At 42.0% G+C, this 27680-nt stretch overlaps 1 protein-coding gene across 4 annotated transcripts; it reads right to left on the bottom strand.

The window, feature by feature from the left end:
• Positions 1-462: 462 nt before the first annotated feature.
• On the bottom strand, positions 463-27680 carry agap2 (ArfGAP with GTPase domain, ankyrin repeat and PH domain 2). 4 transcript variants are annotated; one of them, XM_085393543.1, is made up of 20 exons: positions 26556-27680; positions 25318-26437; positions 20181-20239; positions 15492-15579; positions 15254-15339; positions 14986-15121; positions 13795-13929; positions 13516-13634; positions 11135-11287; positions 10911-10985; positions 10469-10573; positions 9947-10127; positions 9374-9502; positions 9108-9242; positions 8706-8765; positions 8262-8413; positions 6436-6526; positions 6070-6292; positions 3135-3414; positions 463-1665 (listed from the first exon to the last, which is right to left on the bottom strand). In XM_085393543.1, exons 1-20 carry the CDS (start codon positions 26613-26615, stop codon positions 1465-1467), a joined length of 3588 nt encoding a protein of 1195 aa, XP_085249669.1. In that variant the 5' UTR covers positions 26616-27680; the 3' UTR covers positions 463-1464. The 4 variants fall into 4 exon arrangements, with proteins under 4 accessions (XP_085249669.1, XP_085249666.1, XP_085249667.1 ...); XM_085393540.1 differs by having other exon boundaries at positions 25318-26570; XM_085393541.1 differs by lacking the exon at positions 8706-8765 and having other exon boundaries at positions 25318-26570.

Genomic DNA, 27680 nt, shown 5'->3' with positions numbered 1-27680 from the left:
CATCCAACCATATCTTTATGGAGCATGCTTTGTGCACGTGGCCTTGGTCATAGTGGAACAGCCAAACTGTTCCCACGAAGTTGGAAGCATCAAAATGTCCAAAATACCTTATAATTCACTTCTTTAGCAGGCATCTATTCAGTGTATAGCACTGGAACAATTAATAGATGCGTTTTACTAGCCAAGCTTGATAGCTTTATATCTCTTTCTAGTATGGTCACTTGTTGGTGAGGCTCCCAAAATTATTTCTTCCATTTGCACCTTTGATCCAGGAGGAAGAAATTTCGTCCCAATGTATACTTGATTGTATATTGTTGGGTTGACAATAAAACTCTGCTTGACTTTATATACAGTCTATATGGTGAACATACCACTCTGACCCAAACGTTGCTAAAAACAGTCAAATAAATCTGTGCAGCAGATAGGCCCACACACAAAGACAATAAAAACAACATTTTTTTTAATGCTTATTTAAAAAAAAGTTTATTACTTTATTCTGGTAACCATTTGTTTTAGCTCATGAGGGACTCACATGACTCACCTTCGGCCGCTTCACTGTAAACTCATGGGATCGACCTACACAACAGTAAGATGAATGTGAATTATGTCGCAGTCTTCACGTATTCGCTCTCGATATCCCAAATAAAACTTTATCCACATGTTTACATACTTGTAAAACCATCCGCTTACTGCTTTATGTGAGAGAATAAGAAATTATAAAAGACAATGGAAAACAAAACAAAACAAGCTTTTAGAACTACCAGTAAGAAATCACTACAAAATGCAGTCTGGTTTTTTCAGTTGTGTCTTCGTTACAGAGTTTAACATTAAGCATGTAGTCTAGATACATTTATAGTAGAATAAAACGTCATATCTCGGACCTGTGGTCCTAACACTGACATAGGTCATACTCCAAACCATTCATTTTTCTAGTCTAAGTAGAATAATCTCAGCTGATTCGTTGCTGGAAAACAGTTTATACAATCGAACTGACAGGCTCACATAACTAACACCATGACATATTGTTGGTTTAAGCCAAGGAAGAAAAAAAAGTAGCAGTTTTGGTCCAGTCACAGCAGGTCTGAATAAAAGCATCACCCTCTGGATGCACTGAGTTGAGTCATCTGCGCTAAAATTTGTTGCTTTTCATCATCGTAGCTGAATTATTGCACTTCTTGCAGAGGAAGTGAAACAGAAGCAGTCCGCTACAGGTCTACTTGAGTCATTTTGAAATGAGGTCAACGGCACAATAACTCAGCAATATGCCTGCAATCAACAAATTGAATGAATATTGCTTTTTAAGTGGTTTGATATGTTGTTCAGTCTTCAGAAACAATGTTTTTCATCCGTTATACTAATGATATCCAGTGCTGTCATTTCTTTATACTACACCCCTCTCCACGATCAGCTCTGCCCGTTTCCACACATTAAAAATGTTTTCTGTGGCAGCGTTTTCAGTCCACGCTACCGTTTCCTGGAGCTGGTCCGACCCAGGCTGGCGGTGCTGGAGCGGCGACTGAGGATGGGCGTGGCAGCGGTGGGCGACGTCTCGTTGGGGCAGCCGTGCTGGAGCAAAATATCGATGCAGCTTTTGCTCCCTTTTTTCGTGGCCAGCATCATGGCCGTCTGGCCTTGGTTATCTTTCGCTTTCACATCGATTCCATACTGCAGGGAAGAGGCAAAGGACAGAACATGATATTTAAGCCTGTTTATTGATTAGATATTGATTAGATGATTGAACAGTTTGAAGTGAAGTGGAGCATACAGCTGAAAAATTATGTGCTGCTCCTCTTCTATTACTGTTGGACAGATTTTCTTTGATTTGCATAGACAGTATATAGAGTTAAGGTAATAAATAAGTCTAACCAGCATAATCATAATTTGATTTATTACTGATTTTTCAGAACTTGCTTCCCTGACGTTCAGTGTTGTCTATGATGACAGGTCATCAGATCTCAGGACCAACATTTAGTTTTTCTTAAACTAATTTGTTATTCAAACTGCTTTACTCGTTTTAACGTGCGCTGAGTGTCTGTTAACACAGACTCAGTCTAGTAAGGGAAAATTATTCCATTACAGAAGAACTCCAGGGGTAGAGCACATTTATTAAATACCACCTGAACACTGTGGAGATCCCAGCACAGAGTCCAGGTGCACTAAAAACAGCCTGTCATCATTTCTTTTGAAGGTTACTGAAGTCAGCACATTCAGTGAAGAGGCCAGCTGGCAATACTGCGATTAGCAATGAGACAGTGTTCTTCAGCTTCAGTTCTTTTACATTAAATTGGATAGAATTGCAGTTTTAACATCACTAATGCTTGGCTGAAATTACACGCACATAGTTTTTTCTTTTTGATTGAAGTTTTTGGGTCAGCTGTTCACACAGGATGTGATTTCATTACCAAACACTATTGTAAAGTGATGAATATCTCCTGCATTTGATTGTAATCTTATCTATGCCACATGTCTGGTCAGATATTTGATGACAGATATCTATTGGCCTAGTTACAGCTCCTACACCCTTCACTATAGACGTCGACTCTGTGGGTTTTGTGGAGAGTCTGGCACACTGAGTGCTTATTATAAAGCCCTCAAACACGGAGTCTGCAGGAGTGCAGGCTTCTAACCACACTGTGCAAAGTACAGCAGCTTTTTAATGTCGTTATAAAAGCTAATAATGACAAACAAGAACAAACAATTTAATATTAAGAGGGCAGCATGTTTTTGAAATGTTGTAAGCACCTGAGAAAAACTCCAAAGGCACATCTGATAAGGGTATAAACTGGTGCAGATGCTGACTGAAAGTTCCTGTTTCCCTCAGAGAAAAAAGAGGCAGCTGCCAATATGACTCCACAGAGAGTAACACTCATCACAGAATGGCAAGGGTACGTGTCTGCAGAGGCATTCACAGTTTCGAAAGCACAGAAGAGTCCATCACTAAGCATTTACACGATCATGGTGTGCATGCATGCACACTTCTACCGGTCAGTTTTTGAAGTAGTTTATTCCACCCTTATTTCTTTTACTGTGATTTACAGGACTAATGAACTAGTCGTGTTGTTCTACACTCGTCATTGGGCCTGAGGAAATATGAAACCGATATGAATGAGTGTGAACACAAAGAAGATACGCACCCAGATGAGCAGCTGTGTCATGACCACATCTCCCAGCTGGCAGGCAGCGTGCAGAGCCGTGCGCGGCAGCGAAGGCGAGCCGGCCGGCGGAGCGTTGATTTGTTCTTTAGTGCTGTGGGCCAGAAGGAGCAGCAGCCTGGGCAGATCTCTGTTGGTCACTGCAGATAGCAGCCACACCGGCACACCATCCTCTGGAAGCTGCGCCCCTGAGGCCGGCACAAGAGGCGCCACAAAGGCTCGCTGTTCATACTTGGCACGGATCCATGACTCTCGCTCCTCTCTAGAAAAACAGAAACAATACAAAGGAGACACACACATGTAAGATTAGACACTCTTAGAAGCACTGCAGTGTAAGCGAATCAGAACTTTGCTTACATTTAAAACTTGACATATCTGCAGGTTTTTAGAAATTCCACCATGGGTGTTATTTGTTCACGTTTGTACACATTGGATATTGAGCGATCAGATTTTTACCTGCTTTCTGTTAGTTTATTTCTTGGGTCTGGGATTTGATTTTTCCCACAAGCACACGTGTAACCACGGTAACCTCTGACCCCACTTCCGCCAGTCCCTTTATTGTGGCGGGAATGAATCCTGTATAAGTTCCGGGTCAATCAGCTGCATGTCCCTGCTCCTCTGGCTGCTGTTGTCCCTGTGGTTGGCGTACTTGTCAGATCACGACAAATTTTGCACTACAGGCCAGTTGACAGCGTGCAATAACCCGGCCGATTCATTCATCTTTACACTACCTCACACTCGACTCAACGGTGAGTTATTTGTTTGTTTTGTTTTGTCACAATTAATGTACATGCGGAGCCGCGATCGCACATCCTACAATGCCGGTAAGCTAATGCTAGGCTAGCGACAGTAAGTGCAATTACTAGTGTCATCTATTGAATATTGTTGTTTTTGTTTATTCCATTATGGCCGAATGTTGACTTAACGTATCTAGAGTTGAACGAGTGATTTGATTTTTGTAGTTTTGTCCGTTTTGGATGTTTTTTGTTACTTTTCTGATGAAATGCCGAAACGGCCTATGAGATTTTGCATTGAGTTAAATTCCATTTACATTATTGAATCTGTTGCGCAACACCTGTGATTAAATGAGTTTTGTAAATATATTTGATTAACTTTGGATAATATTTATTAGCTTTAACGCTGATATACTTTGATGGGACCCATGAGAATGTCTTTCTATAATAGTATTTAGAATGACATTCATTATAAGAGATGATGGTTTATTGATTGTTGTATGAAACGTGGCATTGATTACTTGACTTTGTTATTTATGGATTTATGTATTTTTGTCACAGCAGTAGAATGCTGTTTCATTTTCTTCTGTGAATCATAATTTCTGTTTTTTGACCTTGTTTAGGTCAGGTTTTTTTTGTTCTCCCGCGATCAGCCCTGATCAGCGCGAGATGGCGAGCCACCCGACCACCGCTACGTTGCGGTAGGAATTGTGAACCTATGGACTGAATCACAAATTGTTGACAATGACCTATCACAGGTCCATGGAACTAAACTAAATCACATACTGGACTACACCTCATCCCACCTCCTTTTGGAACCTACTAAGCTGTGTTGTATTGTCAACATTTTTGTTTGTGATATATATGCATATGTTTTTATTTCTTTTGTACATCCGTCTATACACTTCTCATAACAAACATAATATATATATATTTGAGCTCTACTTTTGTTTCCTGTGTTTTATTCACACCCTCAGGCTCCATAGTCGAATCTTATTCTGATAGCTCATTGTCTATGAGGCTGCAGTCAGGCGCCCTGGTCCTTTAACCGCGTTACACACGAAACCACCGACAACTTCTCTGCATCACTTTTGACTCCATATTTAACTATTTAAATAAATGTACATTAGATATGAGCAGATGCAGTTTAAGCATTTCATATATGTTTAATCACGAGTGCAAAAAAGTTCTGCAACTCCGGCCATAAAAACAAACAAAAAATAAAATGCAAAAAAAAAGGATTAAAATTTGTCTGATCTCCCCTTCAAAGCTGTCTCCTGGTGCACTTCCAGTACTCCTGTTAGAAGTCCTGCTCTAACTACTCGTGTCCATTTGTAGACTTTTTGTGGCCCGTAAATTTGCGCTTGCAAGTTTTAAGGGAGAGGCTGGCTTTTAGCTTTCAGTGAAAGGGCCTGAAGAAGATCGTTGGATCGTTGTCCAAATGAAATCTTTTTGATCACACTGTGATGGAAACCTGACAACATTATAATATAACATACAACAATATAATTAAATGGCTGTAACTAGGGTAAATTAAATAATATTACTCATTAATGTATTTACTTTTAGCCCTTCTGTGACAATGAATCAATTTTGATTTTGACTGATGAACCTTTTTTTTTTAAACCTACTAATAAACCTAATAATGGACATCAATGAGTTTTATTCATAATTTAAATCTCATTTAGTAGCTCTAAACACAAATGTAATCATTTGTGTACAAATCTGCTTAAATAACATATTTAATATTATTTTAGACTTCGTTATTATTCTAATTTATTAAAATGATTCTGTACATTTTTAATGTGCGACCGTGGCTCAGGGGGTTGGGAAGCGTATCTGTAACCAGAAGGTCGCCGGTTTGATCCCCGGGCTCTCTGTCCTGGTCATTGTGTCCTTGGGCAAGACACTTTACCCTACTGCCTACTGGTGTTGGCCAGAGGGGCCGATGGCGCGATATGGCAGCCTCGCTTCTGTCAGTCTGCCCCAGGGCAGCTGTGGCTACAACCGTAGCTTGTGATAATGTGAGAGTGAATGAATAGTGGCATTGTAAAGCGCTTTGGGTGCCTTGAAAAGCGCTATATAAATCCAATCCGTTATTATTTTATCTGCTTAAAACTTGTATAGGGTGTACAGGAGTTTACAGCAGTTTTTGACGTGTGCTGTGATCTGGCTCAACCCACCGTGTCGCACTCGGTGTGGGTTTGGTCCGTCCTTGGGTGCAGCTCTCCCAGATGCTGTTGGCCATGTGGTTTCCGATGGCAGCCAGCACCTGTGTGAGCTCTCCCGGCCAGTCGTCCAGGTCCAGCGAGCGCACACGGGACAGGTGAGTCCCCAGGTTTCGGTGGATCCCTGAGCACTCGATGCAGATCAGCGCACCCAGATTGAGACTGGCCCAAGTGGGATCTGCAGGATGGGAGAAGAGAGACTGCTTAGCAAGAAAAAACCATGAGCCAATGGCTGCACCACCACAGTCTGTGCATGGTGTGAATTATGCTCCAGAGTAAATGTGCAGCTGGCGGGAAATGTGCCAACGTTTAGGAACTCACTCGGTGCTTCGCAGTCCACACACTGACTGTTGCCTTTGGCATTTCGGATGGCCTGGAGCGCTACGGCCTCGCTCTGACTGCTCCTCCGCGCCTGCACAAACACCCATTTGCATCATTTATTCATATCCACACAAGTGTTTCTGTTTCATAAACAAGTGGTGCTTAAAATCCAACCGCTACCTCAGTAAACACAATGAATAGTAACACGCATTGATTAGAGCAGATTATGACACCACGTGGCATTAAAACTGCAAAACAAAGACATTTTAAATTGAACTATTTTTTAAAGTTAATAACATTTACTTTCTGACATTTTATTTGAGAGCCTTAATTTGGAGTGAGTAAATGTTTTCACTTAGAAATTCTGCTTTGGCACAAACAACTCATAGCTAACCGTCCAATCATGCAAGGCTTTGTAAAGATGCCAAAATAACTGCAGCACAACATGAGGATGTTTTAAAGATAGAGAGAGCCACATGGACCAAACAGACGTTCTTGTAGTTTACAGAATAATCAGTCATGTCACTTAGACGCCAACATTAAATATACTCTGCTAATTTCCCCTAATGAAGACCATAATTTACCACAACTTGAAGCTATCAGCTGAGCCCATGAAGTCATCAGGAAAGTTTTACTGAGGTCAAAGATCAAACTATACAGCTTCTTCTTCTTTTTTTGCAACTGCAGGATTTTACAACTAATTGTAAAGTGAATCTTTATTGATATATACTTAGGTGTCATATATGTAGTAATTAAGGGCACAGAGGAGGCTGTCAGAGTTTGTCTTTATGAGGGTAAGAGTTAAGGACATCTGTTTAAATCAGTGCTATTTTCCCCCTCCTGTTTAGTGCATCATTCTCCTGGGTTTATATAGTTCCCTGCTTCTCTTCCCTACTTGCAGTATTAAAATGTTATGATTATATTTTAAACAAAACAGGAGAGCAGTTGTACGAGACGTATTCTGTGGTGTCACAGAAAGAGTGGATGATTTTAGAAACATTGTAATATGTAATTTATTTAAAAAAACAAAAACAAAAACAAATAAATCTTTTAGACATACTTTTCCCATTAAGGTTTCACTCCAACAATTAAATTAAGATTGTGATGCATATAGACTACTGTAGGTTTGCATGTTCTTCACTTAAGAGCGCTTCCATTTGAAGTAATTTACCTGCAAAAATTCATCCACGAACCTTATCTTTCAAAACCTTTAAGTAATCTGCGCGGTAAATGCTCGTTTCCCACCCACCTGCCTTTTAAGAACCAACCTAAATTTTAACAGATTTGAGAACCAAAAGATTCATAAGGCTATAGTTCAGGGAAGTTTGGTGCACGGTGATTTCATAACTCGTGGGCTGGATTTCTGGTGAATTTCTTTTAGGTTGCAAATATATAGCGCCTCTAAAAAATGTGTCTTCTTTATTGGAAAAGAGGTGTGAGACTGTGCGGGTGTGATTTGATCGGATATGACTGGGATCGGTGACAGCAGAGACTCAAGCACCATCAGATTTTGACTCAAGTGTTTTTAAAATTTGACCTGTATTCTTCCTGGCATAGCTTTCTTTTCCTGCTCTGCTCTCTGCCCCCACACTGCACTTTCATTCTGTCTTGCTGTGATCAGTCAATCAAACCTTCACGCAGATATCCAAAGGAAAAGTTCAAGAGCAGGGAACAGCTTGTGGATTCTATTTTTGCCGCAATATTCTTCTCTTTAAGCCTCCAAGAAATGATGTTTTTAGACAGCAAAATCATTTTAGTTTAGGTGGAAAAATGGTGAGAATAAGTACAGAATCCATTTCTGAAATGTGTTTTCTGTACATGTTTACCTTGTTTCTGCCACTCTCACAGGAACCAAGACTTGCCAGGATTTGGCTCTCTATAGCTGTGACCCACGAGTCCCTCTCGTCCATGCTCGGAGCCTCAAAGTGCCACGTCTGCCCAGTAAACGACACTATGATGAAGTCGGCATTCTCTTCCTCTGCGAAGAGAGGGTGAAGCCGGAGAAACATGACATGAGATTTGCTGCATTCGACAAACCGAGAGAATGAATCCATTGAACTTTCAGTCGGTGGAGGAAAAATGAATGAAAAGCAAAACAAAACAAAAAAGTGGTTTAGATTGAGACATGAGGACAGAAAAATCTTTGGGTTATTCACGCTGAGGGTAATTCAAACAAACAATGGGGTGTAGATTATGGATGTCAGGCACACAGGGAAGGAAAACAGTCAGAGAGCACAAGCTGTGTCAGCACCATCACCCTCACTTGTTACCTGTCTTATTAATGTTTCTCAAGCTACCAAAGCTCTTTAATTTCCACATTTTGCGTTTGGCTGCAGAGCGAGAGATAAGCAAGAGAAGAGAAAGAGGAGTGCAAGTGTTAGGAAAAAAAGGCAGATACGAAATATTCAGAGAAAGACAAGCACGTTTATTAATCTTTATCCACACAGAAGAGAAAGAACGGGAAAACAAGAAAAGTCAGAATATAAGCAAGTGTGTCTTAGTAGAAAGTAAAGAATATAAAAATCTCTCAGAACTAAAGAATAAAGATTTTATTTAGTTATTATTTTGAGTAAAATTGTTTCTGTATATATAAAGCAAATAGAAAACCCAATTTCTTATTTAACTTAAACTGTTAGCATCAGTAGTTGCGCCTTGTGGAATGATGATGTTACCTTCGGCTTGCCCGACGGCTGCATCCCCTTTCTGATTCATGCTCTTCTTCCTCCTGTTCTTCTTCCTGTCGCTCATGGGAGATGATTGGCTGGGATCTTTTCCACCAAACGAACCGGCTGTCGCTTCCAGGGCATCTGACATTTGGCGCAAACATAACAAAACATACATGACAGAATTGTTTTCAGTCGCAGCGGAGCTGAGGCTGCACCCAGAGTGTCTGAGCCGGCGATGGTGGCTGAAAGGTTTCATTCCCTGCGGTACGTACCGACACTTTGTGCTTTGGTGGACAATGAGGAGGGGCAGCGCTGAAGTCCTCGCTCACCTCCTTGAGGGGACAAACCGCCAGACCGGTCATCGGCAACGACAGAGAGGGTAGCTGGACACAACTGAGGAACTGATGAAGAGAGAGAAAGTGAAGTGTTTATGTACAATAGGCCATGTTTTTATGATCTTTCAGGCTAAGAAATGTAAATTTATTGTTATCTAAAGCTTTATTTTCAAGTATAAAATTCCAGGAACAAACATATGGAAGGAAGATAAAACTAGAACCTGCAATCTTTTTAATAGCCAGCAGAGGGCGACTCCTCTAGGTGCAAAAAGCAGATTGTATCAAAGGCCATGACAAAACTAGCATTTTATAATATTATGGTAACAGTTAAGAGTTAAAACGCATGATAAAGGAGGGTGTGTTTCAGGAGAAAGTAAACACAACAATCCTCGATTTCTTGGTCAGATCTACTCTAAATAAGTGGATTTATCAAAAAGATAAGAAGACATGTCCATCTTTTATATACAGTCTTCAAAGTATGGTCTATTTATCCTCCTAAAGAAGACGTACCTGTACTGGTGCTATCAGCGGCTGGCAGCTCTTTACTCAGCCCGTTGACTCCAGGTACAGCTCCAGGGGGGGCGGGCGAGGGGCCTGTCGGTGCGACTGCTCTTGGAGGACGTTTCCCGGGAACTTTAACAGTCACACGCAGCAGATCGATTTCCTTTCCATGGGTATTCTGCGTGTAGTCCTGAAGAGGACAAGATGTTGCATGTTTTTAATCATCTTAGTGATCTGTAATGTTTTCCAAAACAGTCTTTAAGTCAGTCATGGGGGGTTTTTTTTCTCAAAAGGCCCTGATTTAAACAACTGAATTAAAATATGATGCAAATAGCATCACATCTCATGAATTCTGCTAGAATACCTAAATTTCTGTAGATGTAACAAATAAGAATGGGTCTTTCTTTCAAAAACCAATAACAAAAACAATCTAAAAGCATAACCGGTCCCTTTAAATGTGAAAAGCTGCAGATCTTCTCTCCCCCCTGCTCGTTTACTGTCGCATTGATCGGTGTTGTGGTGTTTTCTTACACTGGAGCTGGAGTGATAAGACAGCGTGCCATTGTTGGACAGGGTGACATATTTCTTCTTCCACTCCTTATTCAGAGAGCTCCCACTCCTCTTCCACAGGATGCCCTGTCAAAAGCATCAACCGGGGGTCGCATCAGTCACAGCAAACCACAGTCTGAATCTGCCTAAATTTAGAGCCGCCCCTTCAAAGTGTACCAGAAAGAGTTCGACAGCAATAGCTGAGAGCTCTTGTATTAATAGAACACCCTTGAGAAAGGTTGAAAAGGATGAAACAACAGACTTCTGTGCTGCTTATGTAAGACAAAATAAATAGACAAATGTATTTCTGTTCCCATCTTATTTCCGACAAGGGAATTGGCTCGTGTTATTGTTATAACTGCAGCGTGTAAATACCCCCATCACTGGATATTCGGCTTATTTTTGCTTGTAACGGAAACCAAACCTGTTTGATCGGAACGCCCCGCAGGCTGCTCAGGTCGCCTTTAGCGTCGCCACCTTTTTTGTCTGTGTCCCGGTTCTGCAACGAATCCAACAGAATTTAAAGTGTTAAAAAAGAAGAGGAGACGATTTAAGCGAGGAGAGTCAGAGGGGGGCGAATGGAGTGAAATGAGAATGAGATGAAGGAGACTAAAAGGTGTGAGACACGAGCAGTTGGAGGTGACTGACCTTGAAGAGCGAGGGGCGTCTGGGGATGCTCTTCAGCGAGCGAGCGTTGACGCTGCCTCCCCCGTCTCCCTGTGCAACTCGCAGCTCTCTGTGGCTCACCACAGGGGTGGAGGGGAGGGAGTAGGCGTAGCCGATACTGGGGCCATTACTGGCCTGAGAGGAGGAGGAATTGGAGGAGGAGGTGGAGGAGGTCAGGAGGTCAGGATGCAGGATGGGAATGGGAATGAGAAGAGATGGAGAGAGTGAGGATGGGGTGAAAGATGAAACAGAGTCACAAAAAGGTGATGATGAGTGACAACGTGAAGTCTTCAGTCGATCGGTGTGATTGATGGAAACTGATGGATGAAGAACAGGGCGGGCTGTGTTTTCATTGACTAAGCTAAAGTAATCAAACACGACACAAGCGTTGGTGTACACAACCTTAGATGATCCTTTGAATGTCATTTACATTTTAAATATCACGATTAAATCATATGTTCTAAATAAAAACAGGAAAATAGTAACAGTTGGAAGTCGTGTCCGATGTACTGTACTCTACAGGGTGGGCTCATTTTTAACATCAGTGCCTTGATGCCAGTAATAGATGAAGATTATATTTCTGAGATAAATATAAACGCATAATATTTGGAGTTTAGGTTTTATTTTTATAGTCACTGGGATATTTCCAGGGATAATGCTTTGGTCCACCAGCAACAATTTGTTAAATGTTAGCATTCATGTCTGTTTTATGATTATTTTCTATTTTACTTTGAAGTTCACATGTACTTCCTGTCTCTGTCTCCCCCTGATTCATGATTGTTTTCAAAGTAATCCAATATTTCCCTCTGAATATCACAAAAAACAAAACAAATATCTAACATTTAGACTTATGTACCTGAGTAAATGTATCGCTTCACACCACTGCTTAAAGCTACATAAGTTTTCAAAATGTATTTTTTAAATATACAATATATTTAATCCTCTTTTGATTATATTTGCGCTACAAATATACGAAGCCTTGAGGTTAATGCTCACTTCCACCTGCTCACACGATCAGTGAAAGTTCACTTACATGTCACATAACCTGAAACTGCTCAAGTGTCACTACTGCTGCAGGTCATCATGAAACAACATATTCAAAAATGAGAAAAAGGAGTTATGATTCCAAAAAACAGCAACATGATTTATTACTGTATGTTGCTCGCCAGAGGTGACTATTTTCCCGCAAACCTGCTCTAAGAGGAAAAATGACCCCAGTGTACAAAAACTGCAGTTCCCCTAATGGCCACTAGAAGGTGACTCTGGATGAGAGTCAACCTCCATTGACTCTCATGTTAAAGTGTCCATATTTGTATCATTGTGTAACGTACTTACAGTCTGACAAAGGACAGTTTGGGGTCTGGTCTTGGATTCTGGAGTTAGGGGCGTGGCTGCTTTGACTAACCTCTCCACCTGTAATACCGGTGCCTTTTGGAGCATGTATGCTTTATTTGCCTTTTAGCTCTAATTGGTGTCTTTTCTGTGCATTGCACCTGTACATTTTATCTATGCAACATGCGTACGTCACCCTTTTATCTAAATATGGTCACTTCTGGCTACAGAAAACAAAATGGCACCAGTCCAACAGCAGTATAAGCAACATTTTGTTATTACTCATGAAAAATAAATTTTGGATTTGTCTTTGAGCAAAATGTGATGTATTCAATGGACTTCCTTTAACATAAAGAATATTTGCTGATTAAGTAATCACTAAAGTTATTTTGATCCAGTCTGACGGTAAGTAAGTAAATAAATATGTGTGCCAAATTTCCTTGCAATGCATTTGGTGTGCTGCTGACTTACATCCCCAGAGTCTTTCTGCTAGCACAGCTTAAAACATGATCAGCTGGCATTAGAAGAACGGTGAATGATGAAGACAGCATCAGCATAGCAACAGCAGAACACTTTCATCAGCGACCCCATTAAAGAATGGTTTCTTTAGTCAGGAAGAAAAATCATCACATAACTGAGCGATATAAACAAGTGAACAAGTAAAAATTTATTTCAAAAGGAAGTTACCCCCAACACCTGCTGAGCATTTTTGTGAAAAGCTCTATGTGGTGAGATAAGATCTTCTACCACTAAGTTTTGAAAACGGATCTGTTCTGCTTACCAAACAAAAAACTGTTTCATTTTATTTACCACTTTTCTGCCACAGTTTCTTCAAAATGTGTAACACAAAGTCCACCGATCACATGCAAAAAGTTAGGTAGTTACTTAGAAAAAGGCTTGAAAATGTCAGGATTATCAAGATAAGGCTATCAGTGTGGTTTGTGTTTCATTAACCATTAAATTTGCAAATGCAATATGGGGTATCTCCTATGGGAGTGACCCAGCAGTAAAACCGAAAAAGGACGTGTTACCTGTCCAGGGAACGATGCTGATCCAGGTGTGGAGCCTCCCGAGTGACTGGGTGAGTTAGGCAGAGACTTGCAGGCCTGCAGTGCCGCCTGCTTCTTCTGAGCTACAATCTTCTGAGCAGCTGAAAAACAAACACTCAAACAGTTGAGTCTGTTTCAAATGTCAGTGTGTAAATAGTAATGGGTGGATATTTTTTAAATTTTATTTTCCTTGTGAATCACATCCTTAAGCCTGTTCTTTTGTTGATGCTGATATCACTTATAAAATGTGAGTCAGCTCACCCTCTGAAAACACTCGGTCAACGTTGAACCCGTAGGTGGCGCAGGTCTCGTAAAAGAGGGAGTGACGCACGTCAATACACAGCTGTCTGGCTCTCTGATCTTCAATCACGCGAGGGTTGGTGCTGCTGATTTTATCTAAAGAAAGAAACAATATCAACATTGTAACACCTGCTTGTCCCATAAGCATCTTCTTTTGTTGTGGATGTTAGGAACCCATTCCTATGAATGCAACTCGCTGGACACGTTGCACATCTTGGCAGTAATCCTTAATTCTTCATGGCATAGATTCAACTAGGTGCTAGATTCTTACTGTGCCATCTTAATGCTGAAGCAGAATTTCAGTCTCATTAGAGCATGTGACGACTGTCTGTTGTCCAGTTTTGGTGAGCTCGTGTACATTATAGCATCAATTTCCTGTTCCTAACTAACAGGACTGGCAACCAATGGGGTCTCTGCTGCTTCAAGGTTTGACGGATTGTGCATTTATCGAGCTTCTTTTGGACATTTTGATTGTATCGGGTGGTTATTTGAATTATTGCAGCGTTCCTATCAGCTTGCAGCAGTGACAATTTTCCTCTGAACTCTGGCAAAACATGGCATTTACACCCAGAGAGCTGCTAAGGGAGGAGACCCTGAATCCTCCCTTAGTTAGGCTGCAATAGGTGTAGGCTGCTGGGGGATTCCCATGATGCATCCCTTCAGTTACTCATTCACTATGTGTTAATAGACCTCTCTGCATTGAATAGTACTTGTTATTAATCTCTGGCTCTCTTCCACAGCATGTCTTCTATCCTGTCTTCCCTCTCTCACCCTAACCAGTTGCAGCAGATGGCCCCGCCCCTGCCTGAGCCTGGTTCTGCCGGAGGTTTCTTCCTGTTAAAAGGGAGTTTTTCCTTCCCACTGTTGCTTACTCATAGGGGGTCATGTTTGTTGGGTTTTTCTCTTTATTACTGTGGGGTCTACCTTAGAATATAAAGTCCCATGAGGCGACTGTTGTTGTGATTTGGCGCTGCATAAATAAAATTGAATTAAATTGAATTGAACTGCTGCTCACTGAATATTACAGTCTCTCATTAGTTAAGCTTAAATGCACTGAGTTCCTGTCATGTGACCGACTGATTAACTTAACTTAAGTTAATAAAGGTTTGGGCTCTGTATATATGAGGGTACATGACTGATTTGTGCGTTTACCTTGTGTGCCGACCACTATGACTGGGATGTCTGAGCGGAAGGCGCTGAGCTGGCTGTAGAGCTGGTAGAGCTCCTGGAAACTGGCCTCATTCTCCAAGCTGAAGACCAGAATGACTGCATCAGCCCAGCTGCTGAACTGCAGGAGGAAAAGGATAGATGGACAGATGTTATCTTACTGTGCACTGATGGATGATGAAATGTGCAGTGTTACAGGTCTGTCACACTCACACACACAAACACACACATACACATCATCACAAAGAAGCACCTGTGCATCAGGTGGTCCAGCCTCCTCTCTGATCAATAATAAATGACTCTGACCATCCACCAGCACTTCCTTTTTGTACCGTCCACCTGTCAGGAACAGTGACAGTGACAGACAGGTTATTCAGCAGAGTGACACCCCGAGGATGAAGCCATATCACGCACCAGGTTTCTGAGGTTAGGGATACAAAACTCACGCACACAAGAAGCCACTTTTTAGATAGGATGTGCTTGTGTCTTACCATCAGGTTTCTCGACTGCGGAGTAACTGCCTGTGATGTATTTGTTTACCAGCGCCGATTTGCCACTTTTCAGACTTCCCAGAACACCCTGAGAGAAGGAGGAAGGAAATGCAGCACACACAAGTTGATTCAGGTTCAGCCTGCATGCACATTTACAGCACCATGCAGCAAATATAACTCTCAGACTAAATTAAAACGCATCAGACACAGACTTTCAGTTCCTCCATCGGATAAGCTTTGGTTCCTTTTAGGCAGTTTACACTGTCTGTTATTTAATCTGTATTTTCCACCTGTAGACTGCTTTGTCATCCACATATAGAAATGTGCAGCAGTGAGTAGGTGAAGATAATTCTGAAAGTGCTATAAAAGTGCTTCATTGTAATACAATCTGGTAAAAGTCCCGTGTTCAAAAATATACGGGGAAAGTATGATGCCCATTTTTAGCTCCATATTTTTATTTTTGGATTTCACTAGAGAGGCTTTGTACGATTCACTGCTCAGTACGAGGGCTTGGTGCAGCACCTCAGTTCATCTGGTGTCTGAAACAACCTGTATTGGCACTCAAAGAGCTTGGGAACCGCTCTGTACATGGTTCTAAAGCTCTTTGTGGCACATAACATTTCATGTGCTCCATTTTTTTAGCCAGACACACACAAGAGAACAATCAATAACAATAACAATAAAAATAAAAATAAAAATGGCTATAACTGAACATTAGTTAATTTGAGATCAGCATTTATTCATTTAACCGTGTTTCACTTTATATTTTTCCCTTTTTTTAAATCCTTAACTGCTTCAAGCCAACTTCCTTCTGATTGGCTGCCTCTCATAAACCGAAGGTCTGGATGGCAGGTGGGCGGAACTTCTGGGCTCACTGGCAAAGTCTCAAGTCAAGTTGTTTTTTAGTCAGAAAATAGAGCTACTTTTTTAACATGGCGACCAAAAAAACCAACAATGCAAAAAGTGTTGAGTGTTTTATTTTGCCGGAGGTTTCTTCCTGAGTTTTTCCTTCCCACTGTCACAGAGTACTTGCTCATTTTTTAGGAAAACTAAAGCAACTTGAGGCAACTGGTACTGTGATTTGGCACTATTTAAATACAATTTAATTTAATCTTTTTCTAAACTAAACCCAGTAGTTTTTATGATTAAACGTGACCAGATAATTTTGGCTAAAGTGTGAAAAATATGTAGCATACGACTCAAACTTGTGAGTCTGGTGTCGGCAGGGAAATGAATCGCTATCACAGCCCCTTTGGCCTTCAACTGGGAATTTTTTTTAAATTGGAAAACAGGAATTTTGTTTACATGGACCTGAGTCAGTTTATATGAGAGCGGACAGACAAAATGTTTAGGGATATGAAAATAAAGGTGGGAATTTTTAGGTGCAGGACTATGAATCAGTGGTCATAATTATATAATAAAATATCGTTAAAACCACTTTGTGTTGTACTGCCTAGAGTGAAGACAGGTGTGCGGTGGCAACCTTAGTATCTCTCTGAGAATGTAGGTAAATGTACTCATTGTTTTCTTGGGTAAATCTAGTTTTGGGACAAATTTTCAGAGCTTTTTGGACTGTCTTTTTCTGTTGTGATTTGTGATCCTGTACAGGGTTTATGGCCTTAGTGACCAATGAAATAAAGGTTTTGGATTTTTACCCATTCATTTATTTGGGAGGTTCAAAATCACGGCCCTGAGCTGTTGCCCAGATGGTTGCTGAGTTGCAAGACATGCTTCTGTCAGTATGCGGATTTCACCGCTCAGGTTACACACTTCATGTCATGTCATTTCTACTAACACTCAAAGGGGGTGAACAAAATTAAGATTTTCCATTAAAGCCAAAGTACTACCAATATATACATGAGCAAGTATTTTCCACCAGAAAAATCAATTAGCAGCTATTCTGATACTTATTTTCTTGCTAAAATGCCCGTTGTTAAAGATTCCGGCTTTTCTGCTGTGAGGACTTGTTCTCTTCCCTTTTCATTACTTTAATAGTTTCCGTTGTTTAAACAAAAAAGGGCATTGTTCACTTTGGACTGTGGGAAACTGCGAGAAGATTTTCACACCATTGTCTGAAAATTTGCAACTCAAATGAGAAGCTAATGAGCATCAGCATCCATTATGAAAAACATGATTAGTTACAGTTAAAATTACCGACCAAAACAGTAAAATGCCGTTTAAATGAACTCATCAGCAAAAACGGTTACAAAATAAATTAACATGATGTTAGTCAGAGGGCTTGTTTGGCTATTTGAGTGTTTCTACTTTTAATATTTGCCATGCTCACAGAACATTTTAATCCAGGCTTTTTAATTGTTATTTAGCATCACTGCAGTGCAATATGAGTACCTCTACTTAATTCACAGGTACATTTAGACCCTTTTTAGAGGTCCTCAAGTGCTAATTTCAGTGATGCAGATTTAAAACAGACTTTAACTAAAATATAGCAAAGTACAAATTGTTCTGATAATGTGGGGACATTACTGTGTCTGCTTATTTTTATTAGTTCTCTAAAGAGTGTCAAACACGTTCACTAATATAGCTTAAATTACCAGAGATTATTAGCTCATTTTAACCTTCTGATCCACTAGTCAGGCTGGTATATTGCGAGTTGCCAGCCAAGGAGCTGATGTGTATTATTATTTTAGTTTGTTAAAAGTTTCTTTTCCTATTCTGATCAAATTGGGCTTCAGTGTTTGTTTACAGTACAGCTGATATGGTTTATGTTTAAGGTTACAGTTTCTCTCATTTTTTCACTGCAACATTTAAATTCACCAAGAATTATAACGCTGCAGCTTCTGTTTTACACACATTCATCGATGATGATTTCACATAACTAAACAGTCTGCTGTACTGTTGTCGATTGTGCATCTCCCTCTTGCTCTTATATTTTTGTCATTTTCTAGTGTCTAGTTGAGTGAGGAGGATGGAGAGAGAGGGGGGGGGGGACAGAGAGGTTTAAGAACGAGAGACCAAAAAGTGAAGTTAGCTGGAAAAACAAAAGTAGTTTTTCATGCAAGTCGTGGAGGCTTTGTGTGTTTTCCAGTAGCACACAAGTCTGCATACTAAAAGGAGGGCTTGTACAGTTTGAATTAAAACACTTTAATATAAAACAACTCTATTACCAGTTTGCTTTGTGTACAGGTCTGCAGACTGGCAGGGTGATTCCCCAGTGTCTGTACTGAATAATGATATTTTAAGTGCTTGATGATTGGGTGGACTGCCTCTATGTGCTTAACAGACTGAAATAATGTTTCTTATCTTATCTGCTTTTTCACAAATGGTTCTTTAACTTCCTAAATGACTGTATCTTTGCCTAAAGGCTCCACCCTTAAACGGGTCGATTAGATTGAACTCTCTGACTTTTCACTCTAAAAAGTAGTACTAGTTTCACTCTTAGACACTACAAAAGGTCATCCACTTAACTAGGCTGCTTCTGAAGGTAACATTGTAATGTTTATCCAATTGAACTGAGGTTTGCAAATGTGGAAACAACATGTTCCATTAATATTAATTACAGTGCACTGCATGCATGACATTATGATTGGAAACTGAGGTTTGACCCTACGCTCGCCCCTGACTTAGTTTAAGAATTTGAATACTTCCTCTACTCTGCACAAACGTCCTGCCTAGTTTGGAAATTCATTCCTGCAGACAGAACTCGGGACTTAAAAAAAATCATCTTTACCTTTTTAAGCTCGTAATATCCAACAGATCTCTGCTGACCTGCTTTTCACGGTCCTTGACTCTTGTACAGTATTTTTGGTTCCTGTTTTGGTTTCTTTGATATCTATTCTCCTTTCTTATGTTTCTGAACTTCCTGTTATCTGTTACCCTTACCTCCCCCTGACTTGTCTATTTGTTCAGAGACAAGCGAAGCGTTTTCCACTTCCTGTTTTATTTTGGTAACTGCTTTTTGTTCTGTGCCGCCTCTGCTTTTCTTTTCATTCTAACAGTGTCAAAGAAACATTTTTTTATTACCTGTACATTGAGTACACTGAGTACGGATTCATTTGGTGATGCTGGCATGGTACGGCTCAATAAGTCACATATATAAATGAGATTCCTGCAGCAGAGAAACGATTTCACACTTTTTTCATCTGATTTTAACCAAAAACTCTGAACCTGTTGCACATCAGGTGATGTCTTCAGCATCAGTTACCGTGGTGATCTAACAGGTAAAGAGAGAGCCACTTTTATGACACTGAAAAATCGGACTTTAAGCTCTTTTAGCTGGCTAACCCATCCCTCCAGTTTACCTGGTGCTTGTTTTGGATTCCTGCTTTGTTTCCTTTGGTCTTTGCTAATTTTTGGATTTTAATTTGCAGCTTTTTTGTTATTTTGTTTCCCTCTTTGTCCTGGATCCCGAGGATCCTCTCTCATCTCAAATTAAAATCTCAGATTTAGGTTAGAGGTATGTTGTACCAAAAACTGTGTAATTTTAGTATCTGTTTAACACACCAGAAGAAGAATCTTACAGCAGAACATAAGATGTGACATATTTTGTTTCTAAAAGTCTTCTCTTCAAAGTGGTTCACTGATGATTGTTTCATTTTTCATTAAATATATATACATATACACATATATCTTTTTGCATTAGCCTCATCTCCAATACAGATAATTAACTATAAATTACTGTAAGAGATTCCTCTTTTTCTAATGCTCTGGCAGTGAAGGGGGTTTTCTCACCAGTCTCAGCTCAGGGATGGATCTGCTCAGCGTCCACTCCTGGCTGTTGGCAATATTTACTAGAGAGAGAGACAGACAGGGACAAACAGTCAGCGAGGCGGTGACACATCATTTAGATTACATACAGTAAAAAGGGCAGCCATCTTAACAGCCTGCAGGAGGGCAATAAATCACACAGCTGCTGCGTGACTGGCCTCACGTGCGGCCTGGCAGGTCGCCTTAATGAATATAACCTTTCAGTCACGATGGGGGATCCAACAAGGTGGAGCCACACCGCTCTTTATCCACTTTGCTCTCCCCGTGCTGGAAATGACGGGCAGCTGTGCGCTGAGCGATGGAAACCTTTAGTGTTCAACTTGCTGCTGCTCAAAGATGTCAGGCACCTTTTTAGGTTTGAACTAAAAGAAATTACAGCTAAATATATTTATATTTGACTCGTGATGAAATTATAACCTGGACACATGTGGAGGTGAAACAGCTATAAATGGCGTATGAGAGAAAGTAAAGTATGATCACCAAAATAGAATAACTTCAGTGACTCAACTGCTTTTCTGCCTGACAGCTGGCACAGTTTCTACCAAGCAGCAGCATCCAGAGGTAAACAACAAACAAACAAGAGTGCCAAAAAACAGTGATTCCTCTAATGAACTGCCTGCAAAACCAATTAGTTCCCACAGAGCCCCCACCAGTATTAACTGTACGGTCATGAAGAAAATCATGTTTACAGCCAGATATGAAAATAAACAAATAAATAAAACATTTTGGTCTGTTTAGCTGATTTCTGTTTCAGTTTTTAGAGGTCTTTGTCTTGTTTTCCCCCGTCTTCCTTGTTTAGTGTCAGCCCTTGTGTTTCAGTGCTCTCCTATGCCCTGTTTTGGTTTTACTACCTGCTTTTTGTTCCTTTCATCTGCTTTGTGATTGTTTGTTTGTGCCTTATTCCCTCATGCCTCTCGTTTTACAATCAGCCTTCTGTCTATACATAATCTCCGCTCTCCCTCTGTCACTGTTGGATTGTCTGCTTGTCTTTTGTGGATTTCTGTGTTCCTTATCTTCAACCCCTTGTGCCTTAAAGGGCTTGTTTGGGGTTTTTTTTTTTTAACCTAATGTTATTATCTGGACTTATTATAGGCAATAAAACTGCCTTTTTGTTTTAACATGATATACCTAAATTCTAGTATATCACCAGTTTGGATTAAACTTAGGGGTCTGGCTATCTTAAATGACCGGTGTGCAGTTGCTACCTGTCTGCTAACTGGAAATCTACACCAAACTTCTGCCTTATGGAGCATTTTTAATGGTATTAACTGAGAGATAATGTGACCTGCTGCGCAAAGTTTGTGTATATTTTATAAGTCTGTCCATCTTCGAGGCTTTGAGTCCAAGTTCAGTGGGACACGATACAGTGACTACATTCATATATTAAATAGTTTGTTTTAAAGTTCTCAAATTTAAAGGAAGGTTATCATTAAAACTAAAACTCATAATCTATGCATGTATCTGTCTAAGTCATAGAGAGTCAAGAGACCAAGATCATATAAATGTCTGGTTTGTTTGGTCAACAGCCCAAAATTCCAAAAATCCAGTTTTCACTTTATATAAATAAAATAAAATGGCAGGAATTACTGGATAAATAAAATAAATATGAAAAGTTATTTGGGGTTCCTTTCCTCTTCAGCGACTTACCTAATCGACTAATTCTAAAATCATCAGGGGCCAATTTTAGCTGCAAACTTGGCTTGAAATTGTGTCTGTGATTGTGGCACACAGTTGTCTGCAGTGGTTCGGTCGCAGACAGCTGTGCCAGCGTTCCTATTGGGCAAAAGAGGTGGCATACACCCGATATGATGCGATGCCAACACCCAGAAACCCAGCTGCAGCTCCAGAGCCATTGGAGGGAAAGACAGACAGAAAAATTGATTCATAGACATAAAAAGCATCAGTGGCCAGTTTAGGTGCTCTGTCTGGGAACCCATCAGTGCTTGCCTAATGACCTATCCTCTGGGGGCAGCGGCTGATGTTTCACAGCTTCCGGTGTAACCAGCAGATGTTTCGAAATCTGATAGTTTGCCCTAAAGTTCCCGTTTCACAGACTGCGTGTGATTTCACAATTTTACTATGAATGCAGACATCAAAGGGAACCTACTAGGCTTTCCTGTATTTTTTTTTTTTGTCATACTGTTACGATGGTGGATTTGTATTAAACATGGCCAAGTTTCAGATAATTACATCAGTGTGGCCCTTTTATGGTCATCTCACTTTTAGCCTATCAGAGATCACAGAGGTTATAGGGAAGGGAAGAGAGCTAAGGGTTTGTTTCAGGCTGCAGACAGGTCAAATGCTGGTTTCAGCATTGTACTTGGCTCAAAATGCTCTTTTTTCTCTCCACTCTCCTCATGGATTGTTTACCTGCATGCAGCCAAACCCAGTCAAACATGTTTGGTTTATACGGCTCAGACAACAAACAGTAACCAAAAAAGACCAAACATTGCTCACAGATATCTGCAAACTCACATGCAGATACAGAGTGTGTTTACAAAGATTAGAGGAGTGAAACACGACAGTCCTGCAGTAACACCTCATAAAAAAGGATTTACTGAACGACTGTCGTGTTAGACTGGATTCATATTTTTGTTAGGTGTACAATAGAGTCTGCTGACATGGTAGCAGCTCAGATTGAGTGCACTGTAATGCTAAAGCCAGGATAAACATGCTCACGGTAGCAGCATTAATTCTGATGTTTAGCAGGTGTCAAGCAGGCTTAGTTGACAGGTAGCACTCTGGACTGAAGCCGTGATGCCATTAATCCTGCACACGCTTTGTAGAAGTTTAACATCTCCATCTCATCAAGGTGGTTATGACTCTTTCTTTGTTAGCAGGAGAAAAGTTATGGAGTCCTTTGGACGACAGTTTTAGAGGCGGGGTCTTGCCCAACTTGGAAATTATTAACTTTTGGACTTTATGGACACATATATGCAACAAATTGAAAAACAACTGGGAAATATTGTCTTGATGCACAGTGTGGAGGACATTTTCAGCCTTGGTGGAGGTACATAGTCTTAGGCTATTCTTGTATAGATATGAGCTTTGTCTTGTTAGCCTCAAATAGTCCGATAAGATTGAAGATGAAGATCTGGAGGCTGAAACAGTGATGACTGTGGTGGCTGATGGAGATCAGTACACACAGCTGCAAAGCTGTCTGCACAGGGCTCCATCTCCATGGTTAAAAAAAGTTTTACACTTCTTCTTGCTGTGGGTTGATTGTAGAATATCTTGGTTCGCAACCAAGATTGCTGCAGAGTGGCTTTCCTCTCAAACAACATTGAATCTTCAGCTTCAAGGACCACTAATGCCTCTACAAGGTTTTTCAGGTTTTATAACGGTAGGCATTAGTCTTGATTCAGGAGCCATGCTGCCTGTGTTCTCCTTTTTTGTTTTTTGTTTTTCTGATAAAGAAAAAGCATTTATCAGAAAATACAAAGCAGGAAAGGAACTAGAGGAAGACAACGGGAGACCGGGAGGTTTTGGCAGACTACCCTGATAGATACACTGCCCATTATCCTCAGTGTGAATGTGTGATGTGTCCTTCAAAAACAGATGATGATTAAACTCAGGCCTGGTTCTAAGTCTAACCACACACAGCGATGATGTGTTTCACACGATTAAAAAAGGCACTTACACACGAGCTGTTGCTGCAGCCAGCTCCCTCAGAAAAAGGCCAACTCCTACCACACACACACACACACACACACACACAGACTTTGCATGTCTTTGTCTGTCTTTCTGACTCAAAGCTCTCTTTATGGCCTGCTGCTGGTGCCAAAAACGATCAGACAATGTGATCCTTCTGCTGCTTCGACACACACATGCCTACGTAAAGCCAATTATCCTCAGTACCCTCTCCAAACCAATCACGAGTGATCCCTCACATCCCTTGTGTGCAGCCTGTAGCTGACATCCAAAACTTAATTCTGTTTTTAGGAAATTTTGTCTCTCAAGCATGTGTCACTGCACACAGACACATACATGCACACACACACACACACACACACACCTCCTCCACCCTATGTTTCATCAGGCTCTATAGCAGCAGCAGCAGAAGCAGCAGTCCTGCCGGTTGCCATGGCAACACTTCCTCCTGCCTTGAGTATGTGTGTGAATGTGTGTGTGTGTGTGTGTGTGCACGGTCGGCGAGGCTGGTCTGACTGTTTGAGTGAATCCACAGTGTGCATGTGTAACAGTGTGAATACACAATGAGTGAATGAATGCATAAACACACACACACACACACTCCCTCGCTCGCTGGCTCCCACAGGCCGACACTCGCTTCGTCTTTGAGCAAACATGTTGGTGAAAGAGATGCACTGTTGTACGCTGCAGCCACTCAACTCACAACCCAACAATCCTGAAGCTTAGAAAAGGCACACGCGAGGTTCACACATGAATTTAAATTCAACCTGACGGAGACAAAGAGGGTGAGAAAGAAGGTGCAAAAATAAAAAAAATCAAGCTCCTTATAGTGGCAGATCATGCAGTGGGTGGACTATCAAAGACAGGATTAGAGATGTTCTTGATTCGCTGTGAATCCTCACTTCCCTTTTTTGACGTGGGTGAACGAATATCATCTTATGTCTTTCCTCTTTTCTAATCATTCCAGCTTTATGGAGCGACGCAATCCGACCACCAGCTCCTCTCCCTTTTGGCTTCATTAGGAGACTTAAAGCCATGCTGGGAACACTGCTTAACTGTGTGTGTGTTGGGGGTGTTAGTGTCAGTGTTTGTGCGTGCAGATTACCCCTCTAGCGATGTGAAATTGGCCCCGCGCTCTGAGGGGAATTAGGTTAAAACTGTCCAAGATGATTCTATTGTCAATCCTCAGATCAAAGAACTTCATCTATCATCAATTTGCAGACGCACATGGCTTTGGGGAAACGTGACAGTGTTAAAGCCTGCAGATAGATTCTGTGCAGGCTTCTTTAAAAAGATCAACCCCACCCCACCCAAATCATTTCTAATGGATGCCCGTGCACGGATGAAGGGGCTAGGCTGATAAATGTTTGGCTGCATACAGGAGTCCCTGTCTGAAGGATGGATTTGAAGTTGAAGAGGTGACAGTGATGATGTGTTTGTGACCTCCTACCTTCCTCCTCACTGGAGTCTCTCTGTATATAGACGGGAGGCGCTGTGGAGGATGACCCCGCTGCCCCCGAGCTGCTCTTTGTGAAAATGCCACTGATGAACTTGAGCATCTTTCTGTCTTTAGCAGAGCCTCTTTGGCCCTGCTGTCCTTGCTGAGCTTCTCTTGCCAGGCCCAGGTCTTCAGAGAGGCTGTTCAGGTCACTGTTATCCAGCGTGCGGCTTTTGCCTTTGCGAGCCGGTTTGGGGGCCTGGGTAGGAGGTGCAGGTAGGGAGGTTGAGCCGCTCTTTAGCCTGTCCTTTCTGGGGATGTCTCTCATCACTGCAGCCATGCCACCTCCAATCTCCAGCTGTATTCCAGTTTGAGCCTCATCCTGCAGGTCCCGCCATCCTTCGGTCCTGCTCGCCTCGGCCCAGGAGGCCCTGCAGGGGCCTGGCGAGCGCGTCGTCACGCGGCAGTCCTTGCGATCGAGGCTCTGGGCTGAGGTAGGGCTGCGTTCTCTACCCTCCCGGGAGTCGCGGCCGCGGGTGGCCACGCTGCTGTGAGACTTGAGCAGGCTCACGGGCCGCTGTCCTGCAGGGCGGATAGGGAGGCTGGTCCTGGTTGGGGTGCGGCTGGGCTCGGCCACCTCCATAGGGGGTGTTGTGGTTAGAGATGGAGACCTGCATTGCTTTGCCTCTGGGCTGGAAAACGGCTTCTCGACTACGTCTGCTGACTTTGTCTTCTGAATCGTGACTCTCTCAGCAGGTAAGGGGATAGAGAGGTTGCATGGTGGCTTTTCAGCCACTTTACTGGGGACATTTGAGGGTAGTTTATCTGTCAGAGGGCTGAGGGATCTCCTCTCTCCTTCCTTGAGTTCATCAGTGCCCCCTTTCACAATGACAGCATCTTCAGCTCTTTGTGGTTCCCCTAAAACCACTCCAGCTCCATTTTCAGTCCGTGTGGAAGCTCCACCTTCAGCTTCCACTCTCTCATCTCCTGGTCTGGCCTCCACCTCCTTCCCCTGGTTGCTGTTCTTGGCCTCATCTCCATTCTCTTCCACAGCCTCTACCTTGACCAGGGTGAGGGAAATGAGGTAGGTGGTGCGTTGCTGCAGGGCGCCGCCTCCGCTCATGTGGTCAGGCTTCAGTAGACACACAGTAGATGAATGAAACCAGACAGAGCAACATGAGCAACTGACGCTTTTCCAGCGTGTTCGGATGTGAAACAATCTGACGACACGACAAGGACGAAAAACTTACACGGAGGAAGATTAAGTTTCTCCTCGGAAGACACAACAGCAGAGAGACTCTTGGGCTCATCCATCCCCCAAATCCCTCTTTCTTTGTTTCGGATTTTAATTTCCGTCACGGATTTCTTCTCTCACTCTAATTGTCATTTCTCTGTGATTCAAAAACAAAACCCACCCTTCCTGACAACCTTCAGGACCACTGTCAGTACAGTGGAAGCAGCTCTTTTGTTCCTAGAAAACACCCAATTAAAATGTATCCACAACACATGCATGCAGCCACTGAGACAAAAATATCTTCATTATGGTGTCTGATGCCTCATTCTTTATGGTAATCATTTACATGACCTTATTTTATGTGCAGCACTCCCTCAGCTTACATGTTGCTCTGTCCAACCGCTTCAAAAATCTTGATTCATTCGGAATAACAGCTGCCCTGCATCATACGTCATCAAGGATGTGCTGGAGAGCAGCTGTAAAGTGAAAAGGTGAAGTCTTTAAAGATTCATTAGCGTCACCCTAAAGCAGCATGGCACAGTAACCTCCAGAGCTGAATGCAGTCCAGTCCAAATCATGGGCTCTCATTGCACACCTCACATGCGTGTTGACAGCAGCATCCATTCAGAGAGCGCGGCGGCAAAAAAGCAAGCAGCCTCACGGAGACGCACAGGAAGGACACCGATGAGGGCTGGAGGGGATCGGGAGCAGAAGCCAGGAGAAGATGGATGGAATTCTGGGGAAATGCATGACCGAGCGAGGGCGCGTCCGGCCATCACGCCCCTCTCTCTGTCTCCTGGGCAGCCAGTGTCCTGTGAGCGCATCAGGCGCCAAGCACAAGTGGAGACGCTGAGGCGAGTCACAGCTCCTCGACTGCCTGTGAAGCCTTCTGACAGAGACACCGTCGCACAGGTTCAGCGAGTCCAAATCGCATCACGTACACACACACACACATGCAACGCACCCTCACACATGCACAGCTCTCCTCTCTCGCACTCTGCGTTTCTCTCTCCTTTCCGCTCACTGATAGGAATCTCTGATGTCCCTCCCTCTACATGCCCCTCCTTGTTCCAATAGGCGATCCATACAATGCAGAGCGATCCTGCTTCTCCTTCCTTGCTTTTCCCTCCTCTATTTTCTC

Source organism: Rhamphochromis longiceps, linkage group LG20, assembly GCF_057381845.1.
Source record: "Rhamphochromis longiceps isolate RC_006_pf linkage group LG20, R_longiceps_female_GT1.1, whole genome shotgun sequence".
NCBI classification, from domain to species: domain Eukaryota; kingdom Metazoa; phylum Chordata; class Actinopteri; order Cichliformes; family Cichlidae; genus Rhamphochromis; species Rhamphochromis longiceps.
Note: the sequence above shows the minus strand (reverse complement) of the source record. Positions and strands in the feature narration are given on the sequence as shown.

Bases quoted from the DNA above. Each gene is read 5' to 3' on its own strand.
- agap2 (XM_085393543.1), bottom strand. From the start codon at position 26,615: ATGAGCCCAAGAGTCTCTCTGCTGTTGTGTCTTCCGAGGAGAAACTTA. The intron at 26,438-26,555 runs GTAAGTTTTTCG...TGTCTACTGAAG, and splicing joins GAAACTTAATCTTCCTCCGT to CCTGACCACATGAGCGGAGG. The intron at 8,414-8,705 runs GTAACAAGTGAG...CTCTCTTCGCAG, and splicing joins GAGAAACATTAATAAGACAG to AGGAAGAGAATGCCGACTTC.